The 27,930-nt window shown below is 66.6% G+C and overlaps 5 protein-coding genes across 5 annotated transcripts; 3 read left to right on the top strand and 2 right to left on the bottom strand.

The window, feature by feature from the left end:
- The first annotated feature begins 494 nt into the window (after positions 1-494).
- MUC1 (mucin 1, cell surface associated) lies at positions 495-5,106 on the top strand. Its single transcript, XM_038161854.1, has 7 exons — positions 495-1,084; positions 1,862-2,463; positions 2,719-2,792; positions 2,896-3,038; positions 3,308-3,426; positions 3,529-3,675; positions 4,578-5,106. Exons 1-7 carry the CDS (start codon positions 1,042-1,044, stop codon positions 4,650-4,652), a joined length of 1,203 nt encoding a protein of 400 aa, XP_038017782.1. The 5' UTR covers positions 495-1,041; the 3' UTR covers positions 4,653-5,106.
- Positions 5,107-7,906: 2,800 nt separating this feature from the next.
- Positions 7,907-17,500, bottom strand: TRIM46 (tripartite motif containing 46). The gene is made up of 10 exons (XM_038161858.1): positions 17,074-17,500; positions 14,714-14,969; positions 13,784-14,127; positions 13,151-13,294; positions 12,934-13,029; positions 12,557-12,810; positions 12,343-12,464; positions 10,161-10,460; positions 9,441-9,738; positions 7,907-9,108 (listed from the first exon to the last, which is right to left on the bottom strand). Exons 1-10 carry the CDS (start codon positions 17,371-17,373, stop codon positions 8,733-8,735), a joined length of 2,490 nt encoding a protein of 829 aa, XP_038017786.1. The 5' UTR covers positions 17,374-17,500; the 3' UTR covers positions 7,907-8,732.
- Positions 17,501-17,964: 464 nt separating this feature from the next.
- Positions 17,965-20,139, top strand: KRTCAP2 (keratinocyte associated protein 2). The gene is made up of 5 exons (XM_038161869.1): positions 17,965-17,969; positions 18,314-18,468; positions 18,990-19,053; positions 19,237-19,303; positions 19,952-20,139. Exons 1-5 carry the CDS (start codon positions 17,966-17,968, stop codon positions 20,070-20,072), a joined length of 411 nt encoding a protein of 136 aa, XP_038017797.1. The 5' UTR covers position 17,965; the 3' UTR covers positions 20,073-20,139.
- A 552-nt stretch (positions 20,140-20,691) lies between these two features.
- On the top strand, positions 20,692-21,508 carry DPM3 (dolichyl-phosphate mannosyltransferase subunit 3, regulatory). The gene is made up of 2 exons (XM_038161870.1): positions 20,692-20,835; positions 21,138-21,508. Exon 2 carries the CDS (start codon positions 21,144-21,146, stop codon positions 21,429-21,431), a length of 288 nt encoding a protein of 95 aa, XP_038017798.1. The 5' UTR covers positions 20,692-20,835; positions 21,138-21,143; the 3' UTR covers positions 21,432-21,508.
- Positions 21,509-24,549: 3,041 nt separating this feature from the next.
- Positions 24,550-27,113, bottom strand: SLC50A1 (solute carrier family 50 member 1). The gene is made up of 6 exons (XM_038161868.1): positions 26,960-27,113; positions 26,180-26,257; positions 25,955-26,078; positions 25,721-25,879; positions 25,536-25,655; positions 24,550-24,967 (listed from the first exon to the last, which is right to left on the bottom strand). Exons 1-6 carry the CDS (start codon positions 27,022-27,024, stop codon positions 24,866-24,868), a joined length of 648 nt encoding a protein of 215 aa, XP_038017796.1. The 5' UTR covers positions 27,025-27,113; the 3' UTR covers positions 24,550-24,865.
- Positions 27,114-27,930: the final 817 nt, after the last annotated feature.

The raw sequence follows: 27,930 nt of genomic DNA, 5'->3' as shown, positions 1-27,930 counted from the left end.
ATCATCCCTTGCCCTCAATCGCTGCTGCACGGAGGGTCCCTCCTCTCTGCTCCCCTTCTCAGCACCCCCTCGCGTTTGGTGTGGCTGGGGTGGCACTTTGGCCTCACATGAGGCTGGCCAGGAGCCAAGTGCGGGGACCCCGACCATGACCTCCCCAGGAACTGGGACCCTCACAGGAATCAGCTCCTCCTGAGAGATTTGGGCTCTCCCAGGATCAGGAATTCCTGCAGGCCAGGGGCAGAGTGGTACCACAGTAGCTTTTGATGCCCATCCGTGCCAGGAGCACATGTCACCTGCGCCCGGGCACGGGCGGTGCCCGTTACCTCTGGGGTGGGGCACTGGCACCCAGCGCGGCACCTGGCAGCACCCGTGTCCTGAGCGGGGATGGGGGTTTGTGCCTGCTGGGGGGGCCCTGGCGCCTGGGGGAAGTTACTGGGAGGTGCTGGGACGTGGTGGGGCCCTGGGCTGTACCTGCGTAAGCGTTTCGGGGGGGTCACCGGTGTTTATTTGAGTGTAGGGCGAGGCGATGACCAGCCGCTAATGATTAACCCCGGGCTGAGCCAGAGGATGAGGCCCCCCCCTGCACGAGGGGCTGGGGGGCTCCGTGTCCCCCCCGTGCCCCCCACCGGGTCCTGGCGCCCGTGGCTCAGCCCGGGCAGCCGGGCAGATGCTGCTCCCGCCCCTGCCCCGGGGTGCCCGGCCGCTGTCCCGTCCTGTGCCCGCTCGCCTGGGTCCTCCCTTGGCGCAGGGACGCTGCCAGCGGAGTCTCCCCGAGCCAGGGAAGCACGAGCGACCCAACCGATGCTGCGGGGACCCCATCGGCGCGGTGGCACCCCGGTGCCAAGCGGGGCAGAACGACCCCCCCTGCCTGGAGCCGGCGGCGGGGCGGGGCCTCCCCACCTGCTCCAGGTGCTCTATAAAGCTCAGGCCGCTGTCGAGCTGCCAGTTCCGGATCCCTGGACTGAGGCGTGTGCCACCAGCTAACGGGAGAGCAGCCGCTGCCGAGCCCCAGGAGGCGGTGGGCCCCCCCGGACAAGCCCCATGGCGTTCCCTGTCTTTCTGCTGCTGCTGGTGCTGGGCACAGGTGAGGGGCTGGAGCCGCGGGCACCTCGAGCCGCAGGGGCAGGGACCCGGGCAGGCGAGGCAGGGGAAGCGGGGTGGGGTCCCTTTCAAAGTGGGGGCCGGGGGATACTGGAACCGGGGGCATCCTGGCAGCAGGGGCATTGTCCCCGTTCTGGCTCTGGGGTGCAGCGCCCCGGGGCTGCTTGTGCCCAGGAATGTCGGTACCTGGGGGCTCAGAGCACGGCCCCTCTGCCGTGTCCGAAGGGCTCGGCCGAGGGCCGGGCTGTGCCGGGACCAGCCGGAGCAGGCTGTGCCCGGGGCTTGCGGGCTGGAATGCAGGTGTGTCCCGCTGAGCACCCCGACCCCGGGCTCTCCTCCAGTGCCGCCGGCTCCTGCAGCACCCGCTGGGAACCTGCCCGGGAGCTGCCTGTACTGGCCCCCAGCCAGGCCAGGCAGGTCTGGAGGGCACGGGGGCACCCCAGCCTGTCACCCACAGCAAGGGGGGCTTTACTGGGTGGCATGCCGGAGCCCCCAGCGTGTCAGGGACGCCCCAGGGTCTGCAGGGCTGGACACGGTGCAGGTGCCAGTGCCCAGCCAGCTCCACCTGGACCCTCGGTGGTGCCACAAGTGCCCAATCGTGGGGTGTTGCTGAAGGTCTCGTTAGCCTCGTGGGCAACAGCAAGTGGCTGTTGGCTGCTGGGGGTTGTGGTGCTTCCCACAGTGTCCAGCTGATGAGCTGGTTTTGGGTGAAACCTTCAACAACTGCTCTGCAGCTATTGACTCCAGGGGTTTCCTGCAGGTACCCGTGCCATGACCACCGAGACAACCATGGAGATGGAAACCACCGAAACGACCACCGTGGAGATGACCACGGAAACCACCGCCACCACCTCGTTGCCAAATATATTCCCCAAAAGCACACGGGCCAGCCGGCCCCAAACCTCTGTCTTCCCCCACGCCACCGCCTTCCCTGGCACAAACACCACGAACTTCCAGTTTGGCAACCACTCCACAAGCAATGCCACATCCAATGGCACCGTGGTGCCTGTCCTCGGCAGCCCAGCCGTCCCCCGTGCCAATGGCACCTCAAACAGCAGCAGCTGGGTGCCCCCCTTTGGCACCAACAGCAGCTCTGCCGCTCCCACCACCATGCACGGCAGCACCAAAGGCAACGGGAGCACCAGTGCTCAGGTCTTTCCCACCCAGATAACGTCTGAGGGCAGCACAGCTCCCACCCAGGGTGGTCCCAACCCCAGCAAGACCTCAGCCCAGCTGCCTGCTGCCCAGCTGCTCGTCCGTGTCCCGCTGTCCTTCCGCATCATCAACAGGAGCTTCAACGAGAGCCTGCGCGACCCAGCGTCGGAGGAGTACAGGAGCCTGAGCCGCACTGTCCTGGCCATGGTGAGTCCCAGCCCCAGCAGCAGAGGCCCCGGGCCGTGCTGGGAAGGAACCCACTCACCTTAGGGCAGAGAACGTGGGCTGTGCTGGGAAGGAACCCACTCACCTTGGGGCAGAGAACGTGGGCTGTACTGGGAAGGAGCCACCTCAATTTGGGGCTTTCCATGGAAGTGCCCAGAGTTTCCATTCTGCCAGTTCAGGAAAGGGGGGTGTCTGTGCCTGTGGGGAGGTGGCCGTGACCTCAATGCTTCCTTCCAGTTCCAACACGTCTTTGGCTGTGCGGGCTGCATGGGCACGCAGACCTACACCGGCTGCAGCCAGCTGCAGTACAGGTGAGCAGCAGCAGCACCAGTGAGGCCGGTGCATTGCAGTGTATCCCCCCGGTTTGTAGCCCCTCCGGGGGCAGTCCGGGTGCTGATGCCTCCTCCTGTGCAGCCCAGGCTCAGTGGAGGTCCAGTCCACCCTCGTGTTTGGGAACGGGAGCGATGCCGTCACTGCCGACGCTGCCGAGCAACGCCTGAGGAAGAGCCTGGACCAGAACGGCTTCATCATGGGCCTGCAGCTGGACAGCATCCAGAGTGAGAGGCTGGGCAGGGAGGGGGATGGAGCCTGGGGGAAGCATGGAGGGCTCCAGAAGCAATGCCCTGTCCTGGTTGAGTCAGGGGGCCTGCTTGGTGCTGTGATGGGCTTGGGGCTTGCAGCGGATGGGGCCAGTGCACATTCCCAGTGTCTGTGTCAGGCAGGATCCCATGCGGGAGGGCTCAGACGCTGGTGTCCTGTCCCAGGGATCTCTCAGGGCTCTGCCCCAGTTCTACCTGTGGTGCAGACACAGCTCTGCTCCTTTCAGGCTCTGCAGCAGTGATATCCCCAGCTCCAGCGCCCGTGATCCCGGACTGGGCCATTGCTCTGTTGGTCCTGGTCAGCATCCTGCTGCTGTTCACCATCTTCACCTGTCTCCTCCTGATGGTGAGGCCTCATCCCCACCCCAGTCCTCACCTGCCCTCTGCTGCTCGCTGCCCCGTCCCTGTCCCCACACCGGCCGAGCTCTGACCCCTCTCTCTCCCCAAGTCCACCTGCACCTGCCGCCGGAAAAGCCGAGGGAAGCTGGACCTGCTCAGCCAGAAGGACTCCTACCACCCCATGGCCGAATACCTGCAGTACCAGAGCCACGGGCGCTACGTGTCCCCCAACAGCAAACCCAACCCCTACAGCCAGGTGAGAGCCAGAGCCCCACTCCCGGGCTCCCGGGAGGGCAGAGAGCAGGGGGGCATCCCTGGCTCAGTGGCTAGGATCCCTGGCTTAATGGGAGATGCCGGGGCAGGGACGGGTGTGCGGGGAGCTCGTCCCACGCCGGCCTCGCCGGGAGGGGAGGGTAACATTCACGCCTGGCTGGAGCAGCGGCCGGCGCGGGCAGACCCGGCCCGGCTCCGCGGAGCTCCCCGCGACCTTGGGCAGCCTCTGCCCGTGCCCCGCCCCAGCGGCGTCAGGGGCTCGCTGCCTGCCCACCCTGCCCCTTCTCCTGCTCTGCTGTGTCCCTGGCGGACCCTCAGGTCACCCCGCATCCCGTGCCGTGGGTGGGGAGCAGCGCTGGGGCTCTGCAGAGCTGATGGGGGGCTGAGGGGGTGATTCCAGCATCCCTCATCCCGCACGGGCAGCTCCCGAGCTGGAGCTGGAGCTGCTGCTGTGGCGCCGGGAGCTGCCCGGAGGCGCAAAGGGCTCTCCAAGGCGATGCCGGGCTCGGGGGGCCGCCCTGTGCTCCCCCCACGCGGGGCTGTGGGCGGGGGCCGTGCCCAGCTGCTCCGGCTCCCTTCGAGCAGCTCACCCTGAGCAAATACCAGGGGCCTGGGTAAATATTTACCTTCGCACTCGCCGGGCCGGCTTATCGTGCGGGAACACGGCCGGGGCCACCGCGGCTCCTCCTGCGCACGGGGAGGGGGGCTCGGGGCGTCCGCGGGGGCCCGGGGTGCCCGTGGCTGGCGGCAGCAGCCCACCACGATGGGAGGATGCGATTTTTGCTTGCCCACAGCGGCCGTGGAGAGGGTGCAGGTGTTACTGTGCTGCCCCGGGGTGGGGGCTCAGCCCAGTCCTGACACCCCCTCACCTCTCCTGCCCCGAAGGTGGCCGGCGGCAGCACCACGAGGGCCGGCACCTTCACCTACACCAACCCCGCCGCCGGCTCCGACAACCTCTGAAGGGCGCGCTGGGAAGGAGGGCGGCTGCCCTGGGGAGGGGGCGGCCGCAGCCCGCCACTCCCGGGGGAGCAGCACCGGCCCCGGGCACATCCCCCGGTGCTGCTCGGCCCCTCGCCGTGGGCAGCGGGAGCCGGATGGTTCTGGAGCAGCCGGATCCGTGCACATGACAGAACTGGACGAACGGAGATCGGCGGCGGGGAGGGAGGGTCCCGCACGCCCCACGGTCCCCGCACTCGCTTGGCTTTGCAATCCTGCTCCGTGCCGGGGGTGGAGGACGGGGCTGGTGCTCCCCCTGCGATTCCATGGCTCTTTTTGTGGTGTTGTTTTATATAAATATCTCTGTTTGCGGGGTCTTGGTGCCGGGCTTGGCTCGGCAGGGTGGCAGCTCCTCGGCGGGGTGGCAGCTCCTCGGCTGGGGTGTATTTATCACAGTTAAAATAAAAGGATGGGGGCAGCCGTGTGTCCCCAGGGCTGCGCCGTGGTGTGCCAGGGGGGCTTCTCTGGGACAACAACTCCCCTGACGTGGCTGTCACCCAGCTGGGTGGCCTCGGCTTGGGTGGTGGCTCTTGTTTCCCGTTCCAGGCAGTCCTGGGGTTAGTGCTGGGGGTGTCACCGTGTCCCTGGTCCCTGCACGCCTCTGGATGTGACGTGTCCTGCCAGACCCCATCCCTCTCGCCCCTCCTGTGCTCTCGGTTTCTGCTCGGGGTTTAACGTGTCTGGCTTGACATGTCCGCTTTCCCCGTGGCTGCACAGGCGGAATGTGCCAGCGCCAGGGCAGCTGCACGTGTGTCGCTGGGTGCTGGCAGCATATCCTGCTCCCCTCCCCTGCCCCTGCGGGCTCAGGCTCTTCCAAACACCCCGTGAGCCCCAAAAAGGCTCTGGGGGTGCTGGAAGAAGAGGCCGTGCGGCAGCACCAGGGCACAAACCTCGGGAGCAGCCATCCCTGGAGCGCAGCGGCGGCCCCCTGGCAGCCCCGGTTTGAGCTGGGCCTGTTCCTGGGCACTGGGAGTGTTTTGGCAACTACTGAAAAGGCAGAAAAACAAGGAAGCCAACCCTTCCGCAAAGAAAGCCCATGTGGTCGCAGGCATGGAGCCAGTGCTCGGCCGGGAGCAGCCCCGGGAGCAGCCCAGCAGCGGGCAGCTGATGGAGCCCTCGGCCGCAGAATGTGGGCTCTGGGTGGGGCCCATGGCTGTGCCAGGAGCGCTGGCACGTGCTGGGAGCTACCGGAGCTGGGCTGGGGTGCAGGCAAGGGGCTGGGGGTCTCTGGAGAGCAGGGGGCTCCCTGGGACTGCGGGGGGGTGCACTGGTGGGGGTGTGGCACAGTGCAGCGCCCCCCACCCCCAGCTCCATTCTGCCAGCCGGGCATGGGGTCGTGTGCCTAGGACAGAGCCCCAGAGGGGATGGGGTGTGCCTGGCACTGCTGCTTCCCCTCTCAGCCCCTCCAGCCCTGGGCAGGGCCCCAGGAGTCAGAACAGGGGCCTGATTCGAAGGGCTGGGCCCTACAAAGAGTTGCCCGTTCACAGAGAGCGCAGCCCTGTGGCCCCCTCCCCTTCCAACGTAGGGGTTGGGACCTCCAGGGACAGGCACCCACCCAGGAGGGCCCTGCCCCGCCTGTGGCCCCTCCAGCTGCCACGCAGAGTACCCAGGTGGGGGTCCAGCTCCCATAGCCACTCTGAGAAGGTGCCTCAGCACCCAGCAGCCCCCCTGGCTGGACTGGCTGCCCATGGGACTCCCCAGCAATGCTGAAGGGGTCCGTTCTGGGCCCAGAGGAGAGATGTCCCCTGCAGGAGCCCCCCGTGACGGAGTGGCACTGACCATGTGGCCAGGTAGAGCACGGGTAGGACCTGACACGTCAGCGCTGCCCGGGCTGGGCAGGGTTGGCAACTGCTGGCCACGGCCCAAAGGACAGCCCGGCCCCATGGCCCCGTGCACGCCTCTGGACACGTGCCCCTGGACAGCCTGGTCTCACAGCCCCATGGCCAGCCCCGCACCACAGCCCTGAGACCCCACAGCCCTGCGACCCCACAACCCCCTGACCCCACAGCCCTGCGACCCACAGCCCTGCGACCCACAGCCCTGTGACCCCACAGCCCCCAGACCCCACAGCCCCCAGACCCCACAGCCCTGAGACCCCACAGCCCTGCGGCCCCACAATCCCCTGACCCCACAGCCCTGTAACCCCACAGCCCTGTGACCCCACAGCCCTGAGACCCCACAGCCCTGCGGCCCCACAACCCCCTGACCCCACAGCCCTGTAACCCCACAGCCCTGTGACCCCACAGCCCTGAGACCCCACAGCCCTGTGGCCCCACAACCCCCTGACCCCACAACCCCCTGACCCCACAGCCCTGTGGCCCCACAACCCCCTGACCCCACAGCCCTGCGACCCCACAGCCCTGTGACCCCACAACCCCCAGACCCCACAGCCCTGTGACCCCACAGCCCTGTGGCCCCACAACCCCCTGACCCCACAGCCCTCTGACCCCACAGCCCTGTGGCCCCACAGCCCTGTGGCCCCACAGCCCTGAGACCCCACAGCCCTGAGACCCCACAGCCCTGTGGCCCCACAGCCCTGAGACCCCACAGCCCTGCAACCCACAGCCCTGAGACCCCACAATCCCCTGACCCCACAGCCCTGAGACCCCCTGACCCCCTGACCCCACAGCCCTGTGACCCCACAGCCCTGCAACCCCACAGCCCTACGACCCACAGCCCTGAGACCCCACAACCCCCAGACCCCACAGCCCTGTGACCCCACAGCCCTCTGACCCCACAGCCCTGTGGCCCCACAACCCCCTGACCCCACAACCCCCTGACCCCACAGCCCTCTGACCCCACAGCCCTGCGACCCACAGCCCTGTGGCCCCACAGCCCTGAGACCCCACAGCCCTGTGGCCCCACAGCCCTGTGACCCCACAGCCCTGAGACCCCACAGCCTTGTGACGCCACAGCCCTGAGACCCTACAACCCCCTGACCCCACAGCCCTGAGACCCCCTGACCCCCTGACCCCACAGCCCTGCGACCCCACAGCCCTGCGACCCCACAGCCCTGCAACCCCACAGCCCTGCGACCCCACAACCCCCAGACCCCACAGCTCTGCAACCCACAGCCCCTCGCCCTCACAGCCCCATGACCCCCCAGCCAGCCCAAACCCCAGGCCCCAGGTCCCTTGGCACCCTGACCCCCTGCACAGTCTGGCCCCGTGCCCAGCTCGGTCCCATGGCTCCCCTGTGCCAGGGAGGCTCTGGACAAGTCTGGCATTGCAGTTTATTGTAGGAAACCATGAAAATACAGCGTTTGTTGTAACAGGACCCAGGAGAAATGACAGCAGCTCGGACAGATCCCGGTGTGGCACTGCTGGCACAGCCCCCACGGTGCTGGGGCTCCCTGGTGGGTCAGACCCAGACCCTGCAGGCCCAGCCCAGCCCAGCCGTGGGTTGGGCACTGAGCGGTGTAACGGGAGCCAAGTGTGGCCCTCGGGCCGCGGGCAGGGCTGGCCAGGCACGTTGCTCCCCAAGGACAGGGCAGAGCAGGTGGCAGGCAGGCACTGAGGTGCCCGGCAGCCCACGGGAGGGACCCCGCACTGGCTGGGTGCAGGGGCCGTGCCTGGCTGCAGCCAGATGATCCACGTTGGAAATGAGCCATTTTACAAAACATCTTCACACCTTGTTCCAGCCCAGCCTCCCCCCCACCCTCTCCCCCACCCCAGCTGCCTCCCCCACCCCAACCAGCATCCAGCCTCTCCCCTGCACTGTCACCCCACTGTCACCTTCCACCCCCCTCCCTGCGCAGCCCCGTCCCCCTCTCTGACCCATCTCTAGGGCTGACCCTCTGCCAGCCCTGCCCACAGCCCCAGCCCAGAGCAGCCTGGGGCCGAGCTGGAGCTAGGGGCAGCAGACAGGGCGAGGAGGGGACGGCAAAGCTGTCCCCGTCCCCCTCATCCCACAAAACAAACACCTGGCCTGTCCCCAGTGGTGGCAGGGCCGGGGCCACCCCTGCTCTGCTCTGCTCCCTGGCCACTTGTGTCCCCCTGGCGCTTGCAGGGTGCCCGGGGGGCACGTGGGGACCGCGGGCGTGGCTCAGTCCAGCTTGGCGAAGTTCCCGATGGTCACTTTCCTCTCCTGCTTGTTGGCCACCAGCTCCTGGAGGTGCAGGGCCCCCCCTCCAATGAAGCAGAAGGCGGGGCAGACGGGCCCCGAGCAGTCCACGCCGCACTCCCAGAGCTCGCGGAAGGACACGGCGTCGTAGAAGCTCACCTTGCCCTGCTCGTAGTCCAGGCAGATGCCGATGCGTGGGGGCAGGGGCACGGTGCAGCCGTTGGGGTCGCGGGACGTGAGGGCTGAGCCGTGCGACAGCAGGATCTTGCCCATGCCGATGGTGAGGAAGGCGTAGGGAGGAGGTGCCTCCACCGTTGTGTCCTCTGCCCCGCTGTCGTGGCCACTGTCGGGGTCGTACCTGTAGAGCGGGGACAGGTGAGTCCTCCCGCTGGACAGGCTGGAGATCCCCCCACACCTCCAGGGACAGGCACCCACCCAGGAGGGCCCTGCCCCACCTGTGGCCCCTCCACCTGCCACGCAGAGTACCCGGGTGGAGGGTCCAGCTCCCATAGCCACTCTGAGAAGGTGTCTCAGCACCCAGCAGCCCCCCTGGCTGGACTGGCTGCCCATGGGACTCCCCAGCAATGCTGAAGGGGTCTGTTCTGGGCCTAGTGGAGAGATGTCCCCTGCAGGAGCCCCCTGACACCCTGCTGGGGAGGCAGGAACAGGCCCTGCACCCCCCAAACTCACCTGGGGCTCACCACGTCCTGCGGCACCTGGAACCACTCCTGCAGCTTGCTCTCCAGCCCCACGCCCACCTTGACCAGGTAGGAGCTGGGGTCCACGCAGCAGGCCCAGTAGCTCTTGCCCTGGGTGATGGCCACGTCGCCGATGACCAGGTCGATGGACAGGTGGCAGCTGGTCATCAGGCGCTCGGCGGCGAAGAGCATGGGGATGCCGGGCACGCTGCGCACCGCGCGCTGGTCCTTGCTGATGGCCAGCCGGTCCCGGTTGAAGCCCCAGCGGTTGTCCAGGAAGAAGTTGAGGACTGTGGGGAGCAGACAAAGAGGAGAAAAGTGAGCAGCACAGCACGGCGGGGCGCCCCGCGTCGATCCAAGCACCCATCTGTGGTAATCACACATCCTCTGAGCAGAGAGAGACACAGTTCTCCCAGGATTTTCCTGGGAAGCTGTAAGAAGCTGTGAGAAAGCTCAGAGAAAGAATTAAAACAATTATTATCTCAATCTCTGCACCTAGCAGGCAATCTCTGTTTGTCAAAGATGTTTACAAGAAGGAGTTGAGCCTTCTTGACCAATAGGTGAGAGAAGATTCCTAAAGGCCTATCAGGTCTTAGGTCCACCTTTGCTTCTATAAGAACTGTAGATTTCTAATAATAAAGTGCCTTTTTCATGTGTTCTGATGATGGAGTCTTACAACTGGTGACCCCGACGTGATCCGATTCCCTCTCACCTGGGGCAGGTGGCGTGTGCAGGTAGATGTCCTCGCTGTAATCCCCGAAACCCGCCTTGTTGTAGCCCTTCACCCGGAGCACGTAGACGCTGTCGGTGTCCAGGTACTCGACGAGGGCGCAGGTGCCCCTCACCTCCTCCCGCCGCTGCCACAGCTTCAGCCCCTTGGCCTTGGCGTCGGTCTTGCGGAACTCCACGGTGTAGTGCCAGGCGGGCGGCGAGTGCTGCGGCAGCCGCCAGCACAGGAAGATCTGGTCGTAGGTGTAGGTGCGCTGCGTGTCGATGACGGGGGCCTCGGGCGCTGCGGGGAGAGGCGGCAGCGGCGCGTCAGGCGGCATCCCCCGCCCCGCGGGCAGGGAGGCGGCCGGACGCAGGGAGGGGGCATTCCGGGATTCCGGACGGACGGACGGACGGACGCACAACCAGCAGAGTCTAGAGGGGTCTGACTGCGGAGACCGTGTGTCGGCACCGGAGGAGAGCGAGAGTCGGGGAGACAGAGGAGCTGCTGCTGTGGGGCTCCAGGGACCAGACAGGCCGAGTGCAAGTCAGGAGGGAGGAGAGAGAGAGAGAGAGAAAGTGGAGGCAGCAGGAGAGGAGGAGGGGCAGGAGGAGATGGGGATGGAGGGTGGTAGAAGGTACACTGGCAGGAACAGAGGCAGGGCGGGGAGGGGAGATGAAGGGTGGCAGGTGGAAGAGGGGTAAGGAAAGGATGGGAATGGGACAAGGAGGAGAAAGGAAACAGGATGAGGAGGGAGGTAGAAATGGGGCAAGGAGAGGGATGGATATGGGAGAGGAAGAGGACAGAAACGGGGTGAGAGTAGGATGGAAATACAGAGAGGAGAATGGAAATGGGGCCACAACGGGGCAAGGATAAGGTGGGAATGGGATGCAGAAAGGGAAAGAAATGGGGTGAGCAGGAGGGAATTGGGGCAAGGAGGCAGATGGAAATGGGGCGAGGGGGAAAAGAAATGGGATAAGGAGAGGGGTGGAAATAGAGTGAGGAAGAGGAGGGAAATGGGGTGAAAGCGGGAGGGAAATGGGGTGCAGACAAGAACACAAATGGGGAAGAATGTGGACATAAATGGCGTGAAGGAGGACAAATATGAGGCAAGGAAAGGAATGGAAATGGGACAAGAGGAGGAAGAAAATTGAACGAGGAGAGGAGTGGAAATGGGGCAGGGAGAGAATGAAAATGGAGTGAGGAAGAGGATGGAAATGGGGTGAGACAGATGGAAATGGGGTGAGACTGGGATGGAAATGGAAAGTGGGGGAATAGAAACAGGATGAGAAGAAAGTGGAAAAAGGGCAAGGATGGGGTTGAAATGGGGCAAGGGAGAGCAGAAATGGGATGAGGAGGGAGCAGAAAATTGGATGATGAATGGGACAGAAGCGAGGTGAAGTGTGGAGAGAAGTGGGGTGAGAGTTGAACAGAAATGGAGTGAAGAAGGGGATGGAAACAAGGTGAGAGGGGGCAGAAATGGGGCAAGGAAGGGGATGGAAATGGAGCAAGGAGTGGGACGGAAATGGGGCGAGAGAGGGATGGAAATGGGGTGAGGATGGGGATGGAAATGTGGCGAGAGGGGGTGGGAGGGCAGGAGGAGCGGCGGCAGATGGAGGAGGCAGAGCCACCGGCTGCCAGCGCCGGCGGGCAGGACGGGGATGGAGGATGGCAGCGGAGCGGGGCTAGGGACGGGAGCAGGATGGAGGGATGGAGGGATGGGAAGAGAGAGCGGGGTGGCTCTGGGGCAGGGGTGTGACTTGCCTCAGTTACTTCGGTGACGCCTCGGCAGCGGCCGCAGCCTATAAACAAAGAGAGGTAGAAGCAGGTCTGAAACGTGTCGCCAGCGGGTCTGGCAGGGCCACGCGGCTCCTGCCCTGCGGGAAGCGCCTGCCCGGCAGCAGGGCAGCTCCGTACTCACCCTGCGGCACTGCTGCTGCCCTCACCTGGCACCACGGCCCTGCCTGCCTGCCCCTGGCCTGGACACAGGGCAGGGCAGGGCTATCTCTGGGGGCTGCGGGGGCGGGGGCTGTCCCTGACGGGGAGGGGGCACCGGCAGATCCGCGAGCAGCCCTGGGCAGCCGTGGCCGAGCTGCAGCTCCGAGGCGGGCAGGGACCCGCTCTGCCTGCAGGGGCTGTGCCTCAGCACGGGGCACAGCCGGTGCCCGGGTCCCAGTGCCTTTACCTCGGATGAAGGCCAGGTCAGTGAGCAGCTTCAGCTCCCTGCTGACATCCAGCTGGAAGTGGCTGAAGGAGGCGTTGGCTGCAGGACGGAAGCTCTGCAGCGAATCGGTGGCCCTGAGGATCCTGCAGCACCGGAGAGCGGGGATGTCAGGGTGCCACCTCGGGCACCAGAGGGTCCCAGCGCCCCCGGCAGCCCCGTGCCCGCAGCCCGGTACCTGTTGTGCAGCTGCTTGGCAGCCTGGACAAAGCAGGGGTGGTCAGTCTCCTTCAGCACCTCCTGGGCATAGCCCACCATGCCCGAGTTCTCCAGCATGGCCTGGTGCTCCCGGATCTGGCCGTGCAGGCTGGCCAGCCGCTCCTGCTGGCACTCCTCGATGGCCTGCAGCAGCGTGGCCCGCTTCTCCTCCAGCATGGCACAGAGCCCCTGGATCAGCTGGGACACCTCTTCCTTGGCCTGTGAGCCGTTTACCTGCAGGGCACAGACATGGCAGGGTCAGCGTGTGGCACGTCCTGGGACCAGAGGGGACTGGGCTGGCTGTGCCACCCCTGCCTAGGGACAACTCAGGGACAGATGGGCATCCTCTGCCCTTACCTCAGTGTGCTTCACTGTCTCCTCCAGCTCAGCAATCTGGGTCTGCACCGTGTCCTGGCTGCTCAGGATGTAGGCGAGGCTCTTTGTCAGCTTCTCCTGCAGGAAGGTGATGAGATGTGGTGCCAGCAGCCCCTGCCCCACACCCCCCATCTGCACTGGGGCTCTGTGGTGTCCCCAATTCCCCACAGAGCCCCAGCCTGGCCCCAGGAGCCCTTACCCTGAGGGCCTGGTAGGCGCTGAGCACCGGAGTGATCTTGTGGCTGGTGTGGGTGCGGCGCACGCGGCAGAGCTGGCACACCAGCCGCTGGCAGGTCTTGCAGTAGTGAGTCACCTCCTCCTTGTGCTCCGGGCACATCAGCCCCTGCGCGGGCACAGCGGGGCTCAGCGGGGCTCTGCACCCCCTCCACCCCTGCAGAGTCCCACCCCTGCACCCCAGATCTCAAAATCACAGAATGGCTGGGGTTGGAAGGGGACCTGGAAGATCATCCTGTTCTAACCCTCCTGACACGAGCAGGGACATCCTCAACCAGACCCCATTGCTCAGAGCCCCACCTTGGCCTCGAACGCTTCCAGGGGTGTGGCATTCACAACTTCCATGGGCAACTTGTCCCAGGACCACACCACCCTCACAAGAATTTTTTCCTAATATCTAACCTAAACTTAGTCTCTTTCAATGTGAACCCACTGCCCTTTGCCCTGTCATTCCAGGCTCTTGTGAACAGTCTTGCCCCATCCTTTCAAAAGTTCCCTTCAGACACCAGAAGGCCTCAATTTGGAAACCTCAAAGCTTCTCCTCTCCAGGCTGGACAATCCCAACCCTCTCAGCCCTAATCAGGGCAGGAGGACCCACCTTGGGGCGGAAGGTGAGGGTGGGGGGCGTGGGCTCATGCTGGGCTTTCTGCGTGCCCCAGGGGTGGTAGAGCTTGAAGCACTCATTGCAGAAGCTGGACTTGCACTCTGTGCAGCCCTTGGTGGCCTCCAGCTGCGGGGGCTTGCAGAACTGGCACATGATGGCCGCGCTGATGTTGATGGTCTGCCGGTAGCGCTCCACCACCCGCTCCAGGGTCAGGTTGCGGAAGAGGCTGCCCAGGCCCCGCTCGCCCAGGTCCACGTCCCGCTGGCAGGCGGGGCACGGGAAGCTGACGGTCTGGGGGTGCACGGCACCCCGCTTGCGCCCCGGGTAGGTGCCGAAGCCTGTGGGAGGGAGGCGGGGATGGGGTCAGGGGGTCAGCAGGGCAAAAAAAGCCCCATCCCCACCCCCATCCCTTCCAGCTGTCCCTGCTCCCAGCCCCTCCAGCCATCCCTGTTCCCATCCTTTCCAGCCATCATCATCCCTTCTGTTGCTCTTACTCCCTCTGCCATCCCCTCCAGCCATTCACCTCCCCTCCATCCATCCCTGTTCCCTCCAGCCATTCCTGTCCCCATCCCCTCATCCATCCCTGTTCCCTGCAGCCATCCCTCTCTCCTCCAGCCACCTCTGTCCCCTCCAGCTGTCCCCATCCCCTCCAGCTGTCCCAAACCCCTCCAGCCATCCCTGTCCCCATCCCCTCAGCCACCCCTCTTCTCTCCAGCCCTGTCCCCATCTCCTCCAACCACCCATCCCTGTCCCCTCCAGCCACCCCCTTCTCCTCCAGCCATCTTTGCCCCCTCCGGCTGTCCTCATTCCCTCTGGCTGTCGCAAACCCCTCCAGCCATCCCTGTCCCCATCCCCTCAGCCACCCCTGCCATCTCCAGTGCCCCCCTGTTGCCCCGTCCCTCCTGCCAGCCCCTCCAGCCCCACCTGACTTGAGCAGGCGGTCCAGCCGGTCGGGTTTGGGGACAGCCCTGCGGCCCAGGCGGGGGCTGCGGGTGGACGGGGTGGCCGCAGGCGAGGTGGGCTCGGAGGTGGGGTCGCAGTACAGGTGGCCGTGCTGCAGCAGCACCTCGCTGGCACACACGTGGCACACGTTGTGGGTACAGGGCAGTGCCAGCGGCTGCTTGTACATCTCCTTGCACACCGGGCACACCAGCTCCCGCTCCATGTTCTTCATGCTGGTCTGCGGAGAGAGCGGGAGCGTCACCCGCCGGGGACACCGCGGGGCCGGGACCAGATGGGACCAGCACCAGGGCCAGCATCAGGACCAGCACCAGGGCCAGGACCAACACCAGGACCAGCACCAGGACCAGCACCAGGGCCAGCACCAGGGCCAGCACCAGGGCCAGGATCAGGACCAGGACCAGGATCAGCACCAGGGCCAGGATCAGGACCAGGGCGAGGACCAGGGCCAGGATCAGGACCAGCGCCAGGGCCAGGATCAGGACCAGGACCAGCACCAGCACCAGAGCCAGGATCAGCACGAGGGCCAGGATCAGGGCTGAGATCAGCACCAGGGCCAGGACCAGGGCCAGGATCAGGACCAGGACCAGGACCAGGACCAGGATCAGGACCAGGGCCAGCATCAGGACCAGCGCCAGGGCCAGGATCAGGGCCAGGACCAACACCAGCACCAGGACCAGGGCCAGGATCAGCACCAGGACCAGCACCAGGGCCAGGACCAGCACCAGGACCAGGATCAGCACCAGGGCCAGGATCAGGGCTGAGATAAGCACCAGGGCCAGGACCAGGGCCCGGATCAGAAGCAGGGCTGGGACCCTCACTAGGGCTGGGATCAGGGCCTGGGACCAGCACTAGGGCCAGGGCCAGGATCAGCACCTGGGCCAGGATCAGCATCAGGACTGGGATCAGCACCAGTATCACAGTTGGGATCAGCACCAGGGCCTGGAATCAACACCAGGGCCAGGATCAGCATCAGGACCAGCATCAGGACTGGTACTGGGACCCGGGCTGGGAGGAAGACAAGGACTGGGACCATCATCAGGGCAATGATGGGGCCTGGGACCAGCACCAGGAACGGGATGAGGACAAACACCGGGACCAGCAGCAGGATGAGGATCAGGGCTGCCACTGAGATGAAGAATGGAGCTGGCATCAGCAGCAGGGGCAGGATCAGGGTCAGCACTGGAACCACAACCAGGACCAGGGCCAGTGTCAGGAGCAGCACCGGGATCGGGGAGAGGACTGGGACCAGCATCATGGCCAGGATCAGGCCTGGGAGCAGCCTGAGGAATGTCAGGGCCAGCAGCAGGATGAAGCCCAGGGCTGGCCTGGGGATGGGAACTGGGGCCACAGCAGGACCAGCACTGGGGCCAGCACTGGCACCAGAGCCAGGATCAGGCCTGGGAGCAGCAGCACGCTCAGAACCAGGAGCAGCACTGGGATGGGGCTGGGGCCTGGGATCACAGCAGGGTCAGGATCAGGCCTGGGAGCAGCAGCACGCTCAGAACCAGGAGCAGCACTGGGATGGGGCTGGGGCCTGGGATCGCAGCAGGGTCAGGATCAGGCCTGGGAGCAGCACCAGAGCCAGGAGCAGGAGCAGGGATGGGGGGATGGTGAGGACAGGGACCAGCATCAGAGCCAGGATCAGGCCTGGGACGAGCAGCATGGTCAGAATCAGGACCAGGACTGGGATCAGAACCTGGATGGGACCCAGGCCTGGTGTGAGGATGGGATTGGGGCTGGGCCCAGAGCAGGGCCAGGATCAGACCAGGATCAGGACTGGCAGTAGAATGGGGAGGGGGGGCACCACTGGGATCAGCACCAGGATGGGCCCAGGGCTGGGATGGAGATGGTGACTGGGATGGGGATGAGGACCAGCACTGGGAATAGTGCCAGGATGGGCCCAGGGCTGGGATGGGGATGGGGACTGGGATGGGTGTGGGATTGGAACCGGGATGGAGAAGGAGATGGGGGCCAGGATGGTGATGGGGGCTGCGATGGGGGCTGGGGCCGGACCCATAGCACAGCCCAGACCGCCCCGCCGCTGGGACCAGCGCCAGCACCGGGCTGGCCACCAGGATCAGGGCCGGGATGGGGCTGCCCTCTCCGCACCCGGGGCTCCCGGCTCGACCACGGCTCGGTGTGGGGGGGTCCCGATGACGGACGGCTCTCCCCGGGGGTCGCTGCGGTGAGCCGGGGTGCGGGTCCTCTGCCCGCCCACCCCTCAAGGGCATCGCCCTCCCCCCCGGTCCCCGCCGCGTTGCCACGGCGACCCGCTCCCGGAGGACCCCTGTCCGCCCCCCCGCGCCACCGCGGCCGCTCACGCTGATGCGGACGAGCGCGTCCATGATGGAGGTGAAGGTCTGCAGGTCCTCGCCCTCGGCCATGGCTCCGCTACCCGCGCCCGTGCCTGCGGCGGCGGCGGCAGCAGCGGCGGCCGCGATCGCCCCGGTGTGTTGCAGGGAGCGGCGGAGCCGGGGGGAGGGCGGGGGGCGGCGGCGCGCATGCTCGGCGGCGCCCGCCCCGCCGGCACCGGAGGGCGGTGGAGACACCGGAGGGGCGGCACCGGTGCGCGGAGCGGGCAGGACGGCGCGGGGGGATGCTCTCGCCGCACCCCCGGGCATCCCCCGACGAGCGACGCTCGGGGAGCGGCGCCGGGGGCGGGCCGCGGGCGGGATGAGCACGGCACCGGTAGCGGCGGTGCTCCCGGGGGTGCTCCCGAGGACGCTCCCGGTGCCGGTGCCGGGGCCGGTGCTGGGGTCCCGTACCGGCGCCGTTCCCGTCCCCGCCGCCAGAGGGCGCTCTGGGACGGCGCGGCCATGCAGTGCCACTCCCGGCCGCCGGGGGGCGCGCGCCGGGAGGGGCGGGGCCTCCCGCGCACGCGCAGTGGCGCGGCCCGGCGCTGCCGCCGTGGCCCCGGGGCGCGCGGGCGGAGTGCGCGTGCGCGGAACGGCGGCACCGGGAGCGGCCCCGGGACGGGCGGGGGCACCATGGGTAACGGGGGAACCGGGGGGAACCGGGGGGAACGGGGGGGAACCGGGGGCATCATGGGTAACGGGGGAACCGGGGGGAACCGGGGGGAACGGGGGGGAACCGGGGGCATCATGGGTAACGGGGGAACCGGGGGGAACGGGGGGAACCGGGGGGAACGGGGGGCACCATGGGTAACGGGGGGAACCGGGGGCACCATGGGAACCGGGGGGAACGGGGGGCACCATGGGTAACGGGGGAACCGGGGGGAACCGGGGGCACCATGGGTAACGGGGGGAACCGGGGGAACCGGGGGGAACCGGGGGAACGGAGACAGGGTGCTAATGGGAATGCTGGGAGCACGAGGTGTAACGGGGGCGTAACGGGGGGTAACTGAGGCGGGAGAAGTACCGGGGCACGGGGGTAACGGGGAGGGAGTGGAGGTGTGACAGGGCAGGAGGGTACTGGGGGCACGGGGATAACGGGGTTACCGGGAGCGGGGCCAGCTGGGCTGGGGGAAGGGGGCACGGCATGGCCCCGAGCTCAGCCCCGGGCCTGCCCCGGTGCCGGTGCTGAGCTGGCCCCGGGGCGCAGCCGTAGGCACGGGCACGTCGCTGGCGCTGTCGTCGCTGCTGTCGCTGCTGCTGTTCGCCGGGATGCAGATGTACAGCCGGCAGCTGGCCTCCACCGAGTGGCTCACCATCCAGGGCGGCCTGCTGGGCTCGGCGCTCTTCGTCTGCTCCCTCACGGCATCCCTGGGGCCCCCAGAGGGGCTGGGGGGGACGGGGGGCTGGGAACGGGACCACAGGGGTGGCGGGGAGCAGCCCCCATAACAGCCCCCTTGTGCCCTCCCCACTGCACCCCCAAACTGGCCTTGGTGTCATCTCCATCACACCCCCCCTTTGGCCCTCACTGCACCCCCAAACTGGGCCTGATGCCCCCCCAGTTATACCCCCCCGTGGCCCCCATTGCACCCCCAAACTGGCCTTTCCCCTTTGGCCCTCACTGCACCCCCAAACTGGGCCTGATGCCCTCCCCATTACACCCCCGTGGCCCTCACTGCACCCCCAAATTGGGCCTGATAGCCTCCCCATTACACCCCTATGGCCCCCATTGCACCCCAAACTGGCCTGATGCCCTCTCCATTACACCCCCATGGCCCCCATTGCACCCCCAAACTGGGCCTGGTGCCCTCCAGCGGGCAGGGAGGATGGGAAAGGAGGGGAGCAGGACAGCAGGACCCCGTTGTGTGCCTTAACTCCACTCCCAGGCCTTCAACAACCTGGAGAACCTCATCTTCGGGAAGGGCTTCCAGGCCAAGATATTCCCTGAGAGTGAGTGCTGGGGGAGCCCGGGGGGGCAGCGGGGACACGGCGGTGTCCCCAGGGCTGGGGGTGCTCCGGCAGTGCCGCTGGCTGTCCCTCCCTGCCCCGGAGCTGTGACAGCTCCCCTGGGGGACATTCTGCTGCCCCCCATCCCCGGGGCAGCCCTGCAGCAGCATCTCTGCTTCCCCACAGTCCTCACCTGCCTCCTGCTGGCCCTGTTCGCCTCTGGCCTCATCCACAGGGTCTGTGTGACCACCTGGTACGCGCAGAGAGCCAGGGGACACCGGGGGGACACCGGGGGGACACCGGGAGGGGGGCGGGGGGCTGGGCAGGGAGCATCGGGGGGCTGGCGGGAAGGGCAGGGGAGTGGGATCCAAGGGAAGGTGTTTGGGAAGGGCAGGAGAGTGGGATCCAGGGGAAAATTGTTGGTTTGGGAAGGGCAGGAGAGTGGGATCCAAGGGAGGGTGTTTGAGAAGGGCAGGAGAATGGGATCCAGGGGAAAATTGTTGGTTTGGGAAGGGCAGGAGAGTGGGATCCAAATGGAAAGTGTCGGCTTATAGGAAGGGCAGGAGAGTGGGATCCAAGGGCAAATTGTTGGGTTAGGAAGGGCAGGAGAGCGGGATCCAAAGGAAGGTGTTTGGGAAGGGCAGGAGAAAGGGATGCAGGGGAAAATTGTTGGGTTAGGAAGGGCAGGAGAGTGGGATCCAAGGGAAGGTGTTTGGGAAGGGCAGGAGAATGGGATGCAGGGGAAAATTGTTGGGTTAGGAAGGGCAGGAGAGTGGGATCCAAATGGAAAGTGTTGGTTTATAGGAAGGGCAGGAGTGGGATCCAGGGGAAGGTGTTGGGGTGAGCCTGGCCTGTTCCTGCCCCCAGTAGCTGAGCAGCCTCTTCCCTTCTGCCCCCGTAGCCTCATCTTCTCCATGGTGGGTCTCTACTACATCAACAAGATCTCCTCCACCCTCTACCAGTCCACAGCGCCTGTCGCCCCTCCTGCCAAGGCTGTGGGCAAGGGCAGGAAGAGAAATTGATGTCCTGCTGCCCCTTCCTGGGGCCGATCTGGGACTCCCCCCTGCCCAATAAAGCCATTTCTTTGTAGCTTCTTGTCCCCTGTGCCAGCTGCCAGCCCAGTTCCTGGCCCTGCTGTGTGCTGGAAGTGGCCCTGGAGCCTGGGGTAGGTCCTGGCTTGCCCGGGGAGGTGGGGGTAGCCAAGGATGGGAGATGTGCTGTGGCATTTTGTGCGCCCAGACCTGCGAGGGAGGAAGATGCCAGCGGAGCCAGGACCGGAGCAGACTCTGGCGTGGGCACCGGGGGCTCTGGGGGTCCAGCCCCAGCTGCAACCGGACCGCTGTGCCGGCACAGCTCGGGCCATGCCTTTGGCAGGGCATCACAGACTCGTCCGTGCCCTCCGCACGACACCGGGGGGGCACCGGGGGCTGCCCGGCTGGCGGGGGGGTGGGAACGGCGCGGTTCCCGCAGCCGTGGGAGGGCGGGCGGGACTCGCTCCCACGCCGGGTCCCTGGCACCCCTCCGGCCGGACGTGCAGGAAACCAGATGCTTCCTGCGGCCCCGGCGGCGGCCGACAAAGCCCGGCGCTTCCTGCGGCACCGGGAGCGGGGCCGCGCCGGGGCTCCCGGAGGGCTCCCGGTGCTGCCGCCCCGCCAGCAGGGGGCGCGCTCCGGCGCGGCCCCGCGCAACTACAATTCCCGGCAGCCCTCGCGCGCGGCGCCGCCGTGACGTCATCGCGGCGCCGGGCCGGGAGCGGGACCGGCACCGGGAGCGGGACCGAGCCAGGTGGGGGTGGGGCTGGGCCCCGTCCGGGGCCGGGCCCGAGTCTGGGGCCGGGTCGTTGGGGAGGGCCCGGTCCGGGGCCGGGTCTTTGGGGAGGGCTCGGTCCGGCGGGTGGAGGCCCAGGGGGAATTGGGCCCGCGCTCCCATCAGGAGGTGCCGGGGGAGACTGCGCCCGGCGTGGGGCGCCCCGTCTCTCCCGGTTCTCTCCTCTTTCCCTCCGTGCCCCTCCGCTCTCTCCCCTTTACTTCCCATGGCTCTCCCGCTCTGCTCCTCCCCTGTCCCCTCTGACACCCCTCTCCCCTCAGGCCGCCATGACCAAGCTGGCCCAGTGGCTCTGCGGACTCGCCCTGCTGGGCTCGGCCTGGGCCGCGCTGGCCCTGGCCCCGCCGGGGCTGCAGCCGCCGGCCCCGCTCCGCCAGGCGCTGCTGCCGCTGCCCGTCTACCTGCTCGTGGCCTTCGGCTGCTACTCCCTGGCCACCGTGGGCTACCGCCTGGCCACCTTCAACGACTGCGAGGAGGCGGCGGCCGAGCTGCAGGAGCACATCAGGGCGGCGCGGGCCGACCTGCGGCGGCGGGGGCTGCGCCTGGGAGCCCCGTGAAGGCCCTGAGGGGGGCTGTGCTGTGTGTGACCCCGGGACACGGCGGGGACGGGGGGCTCCGGGCACCGGGAGCCTCGGGGGCAGCGCCTGGGACCCCAATAAAGACCCGGGACGGTGCTGGCCGTGCTGTGTGTGACCCCGGGACACGGCGGGGACATGGGGTGCGGGCACCGGGAGCCTCGGGGGCTGCGCCTGGGACCCCAATAAAGACCCGGGACGGTGCTGGCCGTGCTGTGTGTGACCCCGGGACATGGTGGGGACGGGGACTGCAGGCACTGGGAGCCTCGGGTGCTGCTGGAAGGCACCCGGAGGAGTCTCTTGGTTCTCCCGGGGGAATCGCTCGGCTCTTGGTGTGCGCAGGGAGGATTCGGGGGTTCTGTGAAGGGCAGGGTCTCCATGCGTGTCCCCACAGCTGGTCCAGCCCCTCGCTGAGCTCTCTGGAGTGCGATGCGGCACCGGGGCCGTGCCCCAGACACATTCCCGGCTCAGATGCGGTTCACCCTGGCAGGTGGGAGCTGCAGGAGCCTCATCCCGTCCCGCTGGCCGAGTTCCCGGCCAGGAGGAGAGGGACTGCCAGGGCGGGGCGGGCCACACAGCCTTTAAATTGCGGCGTGGTGTCCTCCACACCCCCCCGGCAGCTCCAGGGGAGCTCGCCCGGCTCCTCTGCCCATCCACAGCGCCTCACTGGGAAGAGGGAGGGGTGGGTGGCCCTGTCTGGGGAGGGGCTCGCTCCTGGGGACCCCCATTTCTGCTCTCTGACCCCCTGTGCAGGACCCTGCTGCCCTGGCAGCCACCAGCTCCTCCAGCCGAAGGGCTTTGGGGTTGTAATTAGCAGCTGTGTGTGCTCTGCAGAAAGGAGCAGTTGGGAGCGGGAGGGAGGACTCGGGTTAATTAGCAGGAGCAGCTAATTAGCTGTTTCCTGAGCAGCAAAGGCTGGTGGGAGCAGGGTGGGAAGCTCTGAGCCCTCGCTGGCACTCGGGTGGTTGCGGGGGGTGACACTGCCCTGGATTTGGCCACGTGGGGCCTTGGTGGGGTCAGGACCACAGGGGGCTACTGACAGCCCTCTGCGGGCTACTCAGAGTCATCAGGGGCTACTCACAGCCAGCCACGGGCTCCTCATGACCATTCAAAGGGGCTACGTGTGTCTGGCCAGTAGATTGTGCTCATGCAGGGGCTGCTCGTGACTCTGTGCAGGCTACTCATGGCAATCCAGCCCCATCCTGGGGCTCCTTGTGGCCATCGGGGGCTACTGACAGCCAGCCAGGGGCTACTGACAGGCTCCTCGGGACAGTCTGGGGCTACTGGTGGCCATCAGGGGCTACTGACAGCCAGCCAAGGAGCTCCTTGTGGCCATCCAGGGCCTGCACATGGCCATCAGGGGCTACTGACAGCCAGCCAGGGGCTACTGACAGGCTCCTCGGGACAGTCTGGGGCTACTGGTGGCCATCAGGGGCTACTGACAGCCGGCCAGGGGCTCCTTGTGGCCATCCAGGGCCTGCACATGGCCATCAGGGGCTACTGACAGCCAGCCAGGGGCTACTGACAGGCTCCTCAGGACCATCTGGGGCTCCTTGTGGCCATCAGGGGCTACTGACAGGCTACTTGGGACCATCTGGAGCTACCGGTGGCCATCAGGGGCTACTGACAGCCAGCCAGGGGGCTCCTTGTGGTCATCGAGGGGCTACTTAGAGCCACCTGTGATCTACCCATGACCCTGTGCAGGCTGCTCATGGCAATCCAGAGCCTCTACTCATGGCCACCCAGTGGCTACTCATGGCCTTCAAGGGGCCACTTATTGCCGTCCAGGGGCTCCTCAGGGCGATCCAGAGGCTCTACTCATGGCCATGAGGAGCTCCTCCCAGCCCGTGTGGCTGCGGCTCCTCCCTGCACAGAGGCACCCGGGAGCTGGCACCAGGGGCCACGTCACAGGCGCTCCTGGCACGGGGCAGCTGGAGCGACTGGTTGGCAGCCGGGGTGGGGCCGTGGAGAAAGCTGCCCTTTCCCGAGGCTGTGGGGCCAGGTTGGGAGCCCTTTCCCGAGTTCTTTGGGGGCAGGCTGGGAGCCCTTTCCCGAGTTCTTTGGGGGCAGGCTGGGAGCCCTTTCCCGAGTTCTTTGGGGGCAGGCTGGGAGCCCTTTCCCGAGTTCTGTGGGGCCAGGCTGGGAGCCCTTTCCCGAGTTCTTTGGGGCCAGGCTGGAGCCCTTTCCCAAGGCTGGGAGCTCTTTCCCGAGGCTGGAGCCCTTTCCCGAGTTCTGTGGGGCCAGGCTGGGAGCCCTTTCCCGAGGCTGGGGGCTCCTCCCTGCTGGGCCAAGTCCCGGGAGCAGCCAGAGCAGGCACGGAGAGCCCCGGCTCAACGGGGCAAGACAGAGCACGCCGGGAGCTCGTCCTCCTTCCCTTGGCACGGCGCTCAGCTCTGTCCCTTCGTATGGATTTTTCCAGGCCGTGTGTGAGGTGTGCTCAAGCAGCGGAGGCACAGCACAGCTCCTGCCAGCATCCTTCATCCCAACGGCGTCGTCTGGCCGGAGTGTGGGACGAGGCTCCTCGGTCCTGGGGGGCTCTGCATGGGGTGGGGGGTCTCTTTCTGCAAGGCTCTGCTCTCTGCTGTGTGATTTGGCCCCTCCACCGAGGCACCAGCCCGATATCTTCATTACAGATCTCTGTTAATTGGTTAATTGACAGAGCATCGATGCTTGATCCGGGCCCGCTCGATCCACGGGGCTTTAGCAAGGATTCCCATCGATTCCCGTTGCTCTCTGTGACCAGAGAGCTGCAGCCACAGTTTCCTCGCTCCTGCCACGGTGGCTGCTCCTCAGTCCCACAGCCTTTCACCCCCACGCCGTGATGGGTGGCTCCCAAAGGGGGCTCAGAGCAGCGCTGGCTTCCCTGGGGTCCCCTCGTGGCCCCAACACTAGGGCTGACGCCTCCCGAGGGTTTGCCAGAGCCCGGGGGGTGTCAGAATGAGCCCCTGGCTGGCCACAAGGAGCCCCCCTGGCTGGCCACAAGGAGCCCCCCTGGCTGGCCACAAGGAGCCCCCTGGCTGGCCACAAGGAGCCCCCCTGGCTGGCCACAGGGGGCTCCCAAAGCAGCTCTAGGGCCAGGAGCCGTACCGTCCTCAGCAGCAGCTACAAGAAGCAGGCTCTGGGAAGTCTCTGATTTATTAAAAGGCACTTGAATCCATACAAAAGTGACACCTGGACCCCTGGAAGCCGCTCAAAAGCCCTGTCCCTCGAAATCCTGGTGCCAGGCAGGGCCGTAGGCATGGATAACTATCCTCCCACCCTGGGTTTGAGGGGCTTGTGGTACCCCAAAGGCATCGCTGAGAGCTCACTGAAGGATGCAGGGCTGGAGGTCCTTCCTGGTGTCCCACTGGGAGTGGCCAAGGGGACAGCGCTGGGGCCAGCCCAGGGCAGAGTTGGGGTGCTCCTGAGGGCGCCGCTCAGGCAGGCAGGGGGCTGTAGGGCTTGTCCTGCTCTGGCCTGTACCGCTGGAAGAGCCAGAACCGCACGAGGCTGGTGACGATCCCGGGCACGTTGGGGACCTGTGGGAGGACATGGGGGGACAGTGGATGTACCCCTCCCCCCGTGGTGCCAGGGGAGGTTTATTGGCCCCATCCCAGCTAATTAATTAAAATCAATAATCATCATGCTGAGCGTTGTCACCCTTGGCTGGGTGACACAGGCGGTGCTGAACGGGGCCGGCACCAAGCCAAGTGCTCAGCTGAGCCATGAGAGGGGAATGGGTTGGATGGGATGGGATGGGATGGGATGGGATGGGATGGGATGGGATGGGATGGGATGGGATGGGATGGGATGGGATGGCAGTGGGGTGGGGAAGGATAGGATAGGATGGGATAAGATGGGATGGCAGTGGGATGGGGATGGGGTGGGGTGAGATGGGAATGGGATGGGATGATATGGGGCAGGAGGAGGACAGAACACAATGGGATGGGATGGAGAAGGGTGGGATGCAGATGAAGCCCCCCAGGGTGGGGTGGGATGGGGATGGGACTGTGTGGGATGCAATGGAGTAGGATGGGTTGGGACATGATGAGAGGGGATAGAGTGGGATGGGACGGCACCCCTCAGCATTCCAGCACCCCAACCCACTGTGATGTAGGGATCACGGAGCTGCAGGCCATAGAGTGTCCAGCTGCTGGAGGCCACAAGGGTGGTGACGGTCAGGGGGAAGGACAGGCACCGCGTTGACTTGCTCCGGACAACCTTGGCCTGCAGGAGCAAACGTCAGGCAGGGCCTGGGCTGGCAAGCCCCAGCTCTGCCAAGCCCCACACACCAGGTCAGCCAGCGGTGAGAGGTACATGCTGATGGTGAAGACGCTGCAGAAGAGCCCCAGGTGTGTCAGGCGTGTCCCCGTGTCAACCAGGATGGTGAAGTAGCCACAGCCGGTGACCACCACAGCCAGGAGCAGCAGGACCTGAAGCAGCACGGGGCGCTGGGAGGAACAGCAGGGGGGATGTCAGGGTGAGGGTCCCCCCATCCTCCCCATCGCCCCAGGGCCCTGCCCCACCTTGGCAGGGCTGTAGTAGAGATACACCAGGATGTAGAGGGTCTGCAGGGCTGCCCCGATGGCGTTGACGGTGATCACTGTCCCGTCCCCCTTCAGGCAGCCGTAGCCCAGCCAGCTCAGGTTGCTGCAGGGATATGGCACAGGCACTTGGCTGCAGCCTGGGGGATCCCCCCTGTCCCCTCAAATGTATACGAGCCCCCTCCCCAGGACCCGACCCCGCCGTACTTGGCATCAGTGGTGAGGAAGGGCAGGAACTGGATGTTCTCCACACTCTTGGTCGCCAACATCTGGCGCAGGTCAGACCTGGGGAGGGCGGAGGGCAGCGGCCTCCTGGGTGCCCGGCAGTGCTGGGGTGGGGGAGGCTCCAGTCTCTGCAGCCGGCAGGCACTGCACACCCCCCCTCCTCCCCCTGCACCCCCAAATGGGACTCAGCACCACCCCCAATCCCTCTGCACCAGCCATCATGGCCCACTGCACCCCCAAACCGGGCCTGATGCCCTCCCCATTACACCTCCCTGTGGCCCCCATTGCACCCCCAAACTGGTCCCCATTACATCCCCCTTCTGGCCTCCCCACTGCACCCCCAAACTGGCCCTAACACCTTCCCTATTTTACCCCCAGATGTCCTTCCATGGCCTCCACTGCAGCCTCCAAAATGCCTCTGGTACCCTCACTATTGCTCCCCCAACCCTCCTAGCAGGCCCCCCACTGCACCCCGAAACCGGCCCTGGGGTCCTGATCGCACCCTCATCTCCCATGGGGCCCCCCTGCACCCACAAACTCCCCTTCCCCGAGGCCCCCACGGCACCCCAAAACCAACCCTGCTGTCCTCCTCGCACCCTCATCCCTCAAATCCCCTCCCCACGGCCCCCAGTGCACCCCAAGACCGGCCCTGGGGTCCCCCCCTTGCACCCCCAGCGCCCCCGGCCCTCGCTGCACCCCCGAGCCGGCCCCGGTGCGCTCCCAGCGCCCCCGCCCCGCCCGGGGCCGCCGCCGATCGCTCACAGGCCGGTGGCGAACATGGCGAGGGTGGCGGCCAGGCAGACGCCGGCGAGCACCGGCAGGACCATGCCGGACACCGGCAGCGGCGGCGGGAGCGCGGCGGGGCCGGGGCTGCCCGCGGCGGAGCGGAGCGGGGCGGGGCGGGACGCACTACCGGGGAGGGGCGGCGGGGATCCGGCTCCGAGCGGGGGGAGCAGCGCCGGCTGCACCGGCGTGACCGCCCCGCGGGCACCGGGAGAACACCGGGAGAGCAGCGGGGAGGGCACCGGGGCAGCTTTGGGGGGGTGCGGTGAAGGGGGGGGAGCACCCCCAAGGTGTCGTGCATTGAGCGCCCCACTTCAGGTTTGGGGGTCCCTGTGCATCCCCAGGGTGAGCCCCACGGTGCAGATTGCACAGCCCGGGGGTCGCACACCCCTGTGAGCCCAGCTCCCCACCCCCGCCTCCTGCAGGAGTCACACATCCCCGTGACAACAATTTCCCTGGGATCCACATTTCCCCTGTGACCCCGCTGTCCCAGGGTGGCCCCACACATCTGAGGGTCACTCATCCCTGTGGCAATTCCCCAGGATCCTGCATCCCTGGGATCCACATTTCCCCTGACCCCGCTGTCCCAGGGTGGCCCCACACATCTGAGGGTCACTCATCCCTGTGACAATTCCCCAGGATCCTGCAGCCCTGGGATCCACATTTCCCCCGTGACCCCACTGTCCCAGGGTGGCCCCACACATCTGAGGGTCACTGATCCCTGTGACAATTCCCCAGGATCCTGCAGCCCTGGGATCCACATTTCCCCCGTGACCCCACTGTCCCAGGGTGGCCCCACACATCTGAGGGTCACTGATCCCTGTGACCCTCCATCTCTAGGGTCCCCCACGTTCGGGTGTCATGCATCCCAAATCTCACCTCTCCAGGACCCTGACTCCCCGCAGTTCCCAATTCCAGGGCCCCCAAACTCCTGTGACCCCAGCTCCCTG

The sequence above is a fragment of the Motacilla alba genome, chromosome 25 (genome assembly GCF_015832195.1).
Source record: "Motacilla alba alba isolate MOTALB_02 chromosome 25, Motacilla_alba_V1.0_pri, whole genome shotgun sequence".
Lineage (NCBI taxonomy): Eukaryota > Metazoa > Chordata > Aves > Passeriformes > Motacillidae > Motacilla > Motacilla alba.
Note: the sequence above shows the minus strand (reverse complement) of the source record. Positions and strands in the feature narration are given on the sequence as shown.

Coding starts and splice junctions, on each gene's coding strand:
- MUC1 (XM_038161854.1), top strand. CDS start 1,042: ATGGCGTTCCCTGTCTTTCTGCTGCTGCTGGTGCTGGGCACAG. Junction 3,427..3,528: donor TCACCTGTCTCCTCCTGATG/GTGAGGCCTCAT, acceptor TCTCTCCCCAAG/TCCACCTGCACCTGCCGCCG. Junction 3,676..4,577: donor AACCCAACCCCTACAGCCAG/GTGAGAGCCAGA, acceptor CCTGCCCCGAAG/GTGGCCGGCGGCAGCACCAC.
- SLC50A1 (XM_038161868.1), bottom strand. CDS start 27,024: ATGGTCCTGCCGGTGCTCGCCGGCGTCTGCCTGGCCGCCACCCTCGCC. Junction 25,880..25,954: donor TCTACTACAGCCCTGCCAAG/GTGGGGCAGGGC, acceptor TGTTCCTCCCAG/CGCCCCGTGCTGCTTCAGGT. Junction 24,968..25,535: donor TCCGTGATCCCTACATCACA/GTGGGTTGGGGT, acceptor GTCCTCCCACAG/GTCCCCAACGTGCCCGGGAT.
- DPM3 (XM_038161870.1), top strand. CDS start 21,144: ATGACCAAGCTGGCCCAGTGGCTCTGCGGACTCGCCCTGCTGGGCTCG.
- KRTCAP2 (XM_038161869.1), top strand. Junction 19,054..19,236: donor GGCCAAGATATTCCCTGAGA/GTGAGTGCTGGG, acceptor GCTTCCCCACAG/TCCTCACCTGCCTCCTGCTG. Junction 19,304..19,951: donor AGGGTCTGTGTGACCACCTG/GTACGCGCAGAG, acceptor CTGCCCCCGTAG/CCTCATCTTCTCCATGGTGG.
- TRIM46 (XM_038161858.1), bottom strand. CDS start 17,373: ATGCCCGGGGGTGCGGCGAGAGCATCCCCCCGCGCCGTCCTGCCCGCT. Junction 13,030..13,150: donor GCGCCTACCAGGCCCTCAGG/GTAAGGGCTCCT, acceptor ACCTTCCTGCAG/GAGAAGCTGACAAAGAGCCT. Junction 12,811..12,933: donor AGACAGTGAAGCACACTGAG/GTAAGGGCAGAG, acceptor TGTGCCCTGCAG/GTAAACGGCTCACAGGCCAA.